The 5,769-nt window shown below is 34.5% G+C and overlaps 1 protein-coding gene across 1 annotated transcript; it reads left to right on the top strand.

The window, feature by feature from the left end:
- Positions 1-224: 224 nt before the first annotated feature.
- cldn11a (claudin 11a) lies at positions 225-5,346 on the top strand. Its single transcript, XM_028438419.1, has 3 exons — positions 225-450; positions 1,367-1,531; positions 4,511-5,346. The coding sequence occupies exons 1-3, from the start codon at positions 225-227 to the stop codon at positions 4,786-4,788; spliced, it is 669 nt and encodes a 222-aa protein (XP_028294220.1). The 3' UTR covers positions 4,789-5,346.
- The last annotated feature ends 423 nt before the right edge of the window (positions 5,347-5,769 follow it).

Raw genomic sequence — 5,769 nt, 5'->3', positions numbered from 1 at the left:
CCTCACTGAAGTCTCCTATAAAAGGTGTGACAGTAGTGAACATTCTTTATGTTTCACTCGTGTAGTGTGCTGTGATGCTCATTAATGGAATAATTCATTCGTAAGGTGAACTTTGATACTGGATTTACTTCTTGGAATATCAACTTTCAAACAACTCAAGGCCTATTTTCAAAATAAAAGAAAACCTTATTTTTAAAGTAAACTTCAGTGTTTTTCTTTGGAACATGGCCAACTCTTGTCTCCAACTCAGCGGTTTCCTCCTCAGCTTCATTGGCTGGTTGGGCATCATCATCGCCACGGCGACCAACGACTGGACCACCATGTGCAAATACGGTCTGAGCACGTGCAAGAAGATGGATGAGTTGGAGGTCAAAGGGCCGTGGGCAAACTGTGTCATTTCCACTGGCCTTTACCATTGTCTGTCCCTCACTCAGCTCCTGGACCTACCAGGTAAACCATTCATTCAGAACACAAACAAACGTTCCATTTTCATATTCTTAAACCTTTTAATGATGCATGTATCCATGATTATGTTTCCCAAAGTATAGGTGTATGGGGCGCCGATTGTAAAGTTGCTCAAAGTTGCTAAATATACAACAACTTTTTGCAACATTTAGCAACAAACCACGGGAATTTTTTTTTTTTTTTTTTTTTTTTTTGTTGCTTTTGACCAGATTCACAGCAATATTCATTCACGTCAAGGAGTTTTTATTTTTGGTACTTCCAGTTAATTTGCATATTAGCTAAATAGAATTTACATTTAACATTTACATTTAACATTTACATTTAACATTTACATTTAACATTTACATTTAACATTTACATTTAACATTTACATTTAGATTTAATATTTAGATTTACCATTGACATTAAAAAATAGTTTTCCACTATCTAAATGTTAAATGTTAAATCTAAATCAAAATGTTAAATCTAAATCTAAAAGTGAAATTTAAATGTTAAATCTAAATGTCACTGGTGAAACTAAATATTAAGCTAATATGCAAATTCAGAGGAAGTACCAAAATAAAAGCTCATTGACGTCAACAAATTTCACAAAAATTGCTGTAAATCTGGTCAAAAGTAATGTAAAAAAAAATACACATAAGTTTTTTAGACGTGGTTTGTTGCTAAATGTTGCAGAAAGTTGCTGTTTATTTTTGCACTCGCAACTTTACAATCGCCGCCATATGAGTGAGTGGGGGGGGGAGTGGGGGGGTTGCCACTTGGTAAAGTAATATTCTAGGGGTGGTTTTTTTCCCAAAGAATTGTCTTTTAAAATTTGTGTCAATTACTGTTTTAAATCTGAACTAAAAAAAACCAAATAAACAAGATCATTTTTTTTGCTTTTTTGTGTGTTTTTTTGTAGCCTACATTCAGACGACTCGTGCCCTGATGATCATAGGTTCAATCCTTGGTCTCCCAGCAGTGGGAATCCTTCTCATGTCCATGCCCTGCATCTCACTCTGCAACGAGCCCCAAAGCTCCAAGAACAAGCGCGCCATCATGGGAGGGGTGCTCGTGCTCCTAGTTGGTAAGAAAACATTGATTTTACTCGTTCATATTAGTTCATATTAGACAGAGGTGAAAGTACTTACGTTACTGTAATTGAGTTGCTTTTATGGGTACTTGTACTTTTTTTGAGTATATTTCTAAATCAGTAATTTTACTGACTCCAAAAATACACTAAAGGACATAAAAAAAGACTCCAAGTATCAAAAATTACAAAAAAAATTACAGGAAATGACTCCCTCATTTTCAAGTTTTACTAAACAAAATGACACAAAATTGACTCCAAAAACATACAAAATGACAGAAAAATACACAAATGAACAACAACAATGACACTGTAAACCCAAAACGACAACAAAGGAAACAAATTTACTATGAAAATACACAAAAATGACTAATAAAAAAACAGAGGTGAAAGTAACAGATTACAAGTACTCACGTTACTGATGAGTTGCTTTGAGTATATTTCTAAATCAGTAATTTTACTTGTACTTAAGTATGTTTTAAAAGAAGTAAAGTAATGTGTTATTTCTACACCCAATCGTTACTGAGTAAATTATTATTTTCTATTTTAAAATAATCAACGGGCATTGTCTGTATTTTTCTGTTATTTTATGTATTTTTGTAGTCATTTCCGTGTATTTTCATTTTCAGTTTGTGTACTTTCCTGTCATTTTCATCATTTTTGTTGCCGTGTCATTTTTTATGTTCTTCATTGTATTTTACTGTTTTTGTTTGTGTTTTTTTGTTTCATTTTTGTATATATTTTCATAGTCAATTTGTGTACTCTTCTGTCATTTTGTGTGTTCTTGGAGTCATTTTTTATGGCTTGTAGTGTATTTCTCAGTTATTTTGAGTATTTTTGTAGTAACTACAAAAATATAAATGAACAGACAACATTTAAATGCATCACATCATAGCCGACCAATCAGATTACACTTAATGCACGGTACCAAAACAGCATTTTCTCAGAGTATTTATTAGTTATTATTTTATATAATATTTTTGAATTATTATTATTCATTATTTTCATTAAAATTTATATATTATTATAATTTATCTTTTATTTTAGTCTGGGATTTATTTTATCTTAAAAGTACATTTTGACAAATATTTTATTTTATACAGATGCCTTTTTGGGGGAAAAAAAAATAAGTTCCAATTGTGCAAAATTTTGTCTATTTCTAAGTAACTAGTAACTTTTACTTTGAGTACTATTTAATTGAGCTACTTTTTACTTGTACTTTATATATGACTTACTTGTACTTGTACTTGAGTACAATTTCAATCAAGTATCAGTACTTTTACTTAAGTAGGATATACAGTATTAGTACTTCTGTCTTTCCACCTCTGATATTAGGATTAATTCTAAACTTCACTTCAAATGCTCAGGAGGGGGCAGTGGGGTTAAGGGGGCGGGGGGGTTAAGGGGGTAGGGTTCTGGGGTCAAAGGTGAAACATATGCTGACAATCTGACTCACAGGCAGATATTTATATTTTTCCGTCACATTCCTGTCCTCCACCTACGCTCATCCACTCCCTGCTTTGTCCTAAGAACACAGCAGCGTTCCCTCCCTAAAGGCCAACTGTAAACATTCAGTGGGAGTTGATGGAGTTTTCCTGTAGGAAATACCTGTGTCAATAGAACAGTTCATCACCTTCTATCCTCACTTTCTTTCGTTCATCTCTTTTATCATAGTTCTAATTTGTAATATGAACGCTCACACATGGGATCCCAAAGTAAATGTACAAAATGACTCCAAATACACAATTTGGCAACAAAAAAATTAGGGATGTAACGATTCACTCAACTCCCGATACGATTCGATTCACGATACTGGGTTCACGATACGATTCTCTCACGATTCATTTTACAAAATGGGACTGTACTTAAATGACGGAAAAATATTCCTTTATTTTTTTGGGGGGGAAAAAAATAGAAAATACTACTATTTTCCTTTTATTTTTCATTGTCAAAAGAATCCCTTGATGAACTATTCAAACAATGCAATTTAACTAAAAATAAATCTTGAATGAAATAAATAAAGGAATAATACAAATGAAGAAGCCTATTCATTTAAATTCTGGTTCCCTAATAAACAATACAAAACTGCATAATAGTTTTTGTTTTTTTTTTAAAAGTGCAACTGAAAATGTATTTTGTGACTTAACAATTGGACCTTAAAAAAAAAAAACAGTCTGCACTATATTTGCGTCAGTTATTTGTTTGAACCAGCAGAGGGCGCTGGTAACCCAGTGGTTGGTTGGGATGCAGCTATTTTGTGCAGTGAAGAAGAGATGCTATGCTAGCAGACAGAGCTAATAGAAAAACATGACTTTTACAGATATTCACGTAATATTGCAGATATTCTTTCGGTGCTAAAGGGGCAAGAAATCATTTATGAACATGTTTAAGAGTAGAAGGCGGCCAGAAAGAAAGTAGTAGCAGTTTCCGCCCGCCGCCTCAGCATTTGGACGATAAGGATAAATATATATATAGCGCCCTCTGCTGTTTAAAAAAAGTACTGAGATTCAATTTTCAGAAAATCAATATGAATCGTGATACCTATGAATCGATTTTTAACTGCCTTACGATTAATCGTTACATCCCTAGTCCCTGCAGAATCTTACTTTTAATTTTTTAGATTTTGTGGCCAATTTTTATGTAATTTGAGGAAATTTTGTGGAATAATTTGAAGAAAACTGTAGGATTTTGGAAAAACTTAGTTATTTTAACAATTTGAGATAAAAAAAAAGAAAAAATGACTGCCATCATGTGATACAGTATAAGCATGTGGGGTGGGCTATGCTAATATTGTGGAGTTTTGCTGAATTTGTGAATTATTTTGGAGATAACTGAATTAGTTTAATTCATGGTTTCTCTGACTTTTTTACTTTAACATACGGGCCAAAAGGGATGCTCTAAAGGGCTGTATTTGGCCCCCGGGCCTTGAGTTTGAGACGTGTGGCCTACAATGACTCTGAAACACTCTCTCCTCAGCTGTGTGCGGGGCGGTTTCCACCATCTGGTTCCCACTGGGGGCCCATCAGGAACACGGCCTCATGTCCTTCGGCTTCTCCCTCTACACGGGTTGGGCCGGCACCGTTTTCTCCCTGGTGGGCGGGGCCATGCTCACCTGTTCATCAGATGGCTCCGCCCCCCACGCCTACCAGGGCAACAACAACCAGTTTTACTACTCCAAACAGGGCGGAGCCAACATGGCCGCCACTGCTGCTGCTGCTTCCACTACGAACCACGCCAGGAGTGCACACGTGTGAGACTGGAGCAGAACCAACCAATCAGACTCTGTGAATAATCTACTCAGAAAAAACACTTTCAAATACAAACTTTAATCCTAATCTCATGTAAAGGATGTGTTTTTTCCTCCACATGGACCTTTTTTATGGCACCAAGTTAATTTACATGGGCAACTTTTATCAAAGGGGGCGTGGCCAAAAACTGTGATTGTATCTGATCTGAGGGTCACATGATCAACATTCCTGTCAGCATTAGAATATTGACCAATCAGAGCATTAACAGGAAATAACTGAGGGTTTGTAAGTGTGTTTCATTTGTATAGTTTCCTGTGATTTTAGTATATTTTAACATTTTGTGTGTTTATTTTGTCATTTTATGTATTTTTGGAGTCATTTTATGTGTCTTTGTTGCTATTTTGTGTGTTTTTGTTGTTATTTTGTTTGTTATTGTTCCAGTTTTGTGGGCTAACATTTTCTATGTCTGTTCTCGGGGATCTCGGTGTCTCTTGTGTGTATTTCTTTTTTTTTCTGTCATAAATGACCTTTAAATCGCGTCCTTGGAGATTTTCTGTTGTTAAAAATGATAAAATGTTTATTTTTTTTTAAAGTAGATTAATGATAATCGTGTTATTTTTTATGTTTTCTTTTGTCTTTTTGTTCCTGACTGGATAAATGAAGCTTCTTTAAAACAGAATTATTTTAATTTGTTACTTTTACACCGTCTGTGTTGATGTAATCGTGTCTTTAAGCTTCTGTTTGTGTGACTAACACTTTAAATGTTATTTAGACGTCTCAATGATCTGTTTTAAATGCTCTCTCTGTGACTAATTTCACTTTGAGTGATCGATCCCTCATTGATCGTCTATTACTGATCAGAAAATTGATAATACACTGACGTGCTTTTGTTCGACCAATAAAAAAACTCTTCTTTTTGATCCAGTGCCAATACATCAAGTTGTACAGTTTTGATTTATTCGTAAAACAAAATCTGACAGAAGAGAG

This window comes from Gouania willdenowi, chromosome 22 (assembly GCF_900634775.1).
Source record: "Gouania willdenowi chromosome 22, fGouWil2.1, whole genome shotgun sequence".
Lineage (NCBI taxonomy): Eukaryota > Metazoa > Chordata > Actinopteri > Blenniiformes > Gobiesocidae > Gouania > Gouania willdenowi.
The sequence above is the reverse complement of the archived record's forward strand: the minus strand, read 5'-3'. Positions and strand labels throughout refer to the sequence as shown.

Coding starts and splice junctions, on each gene's coding strand:
- cldn11a (XM_028438419.1), top strand. CDS start 225: ATGGCCAACTCTTGTCTCCAACTCAGCGGTTTCCTCCTCAGCTTCATT. Junction 451..1,366: donor TCAGCTCCTGGACCTACCAG/GTAAACCATTCA, acceptor GTTTTTTTGTAG/CCTACATTCAGACGACTCGT. Junction 1,532..4,510: donor GGTGCTCGTGCTCCTAGTTG/GTAAGAAAACAT, acceptor CTCTCTCCTCAG/CTGTGTGCGGGGCGGTTTCC.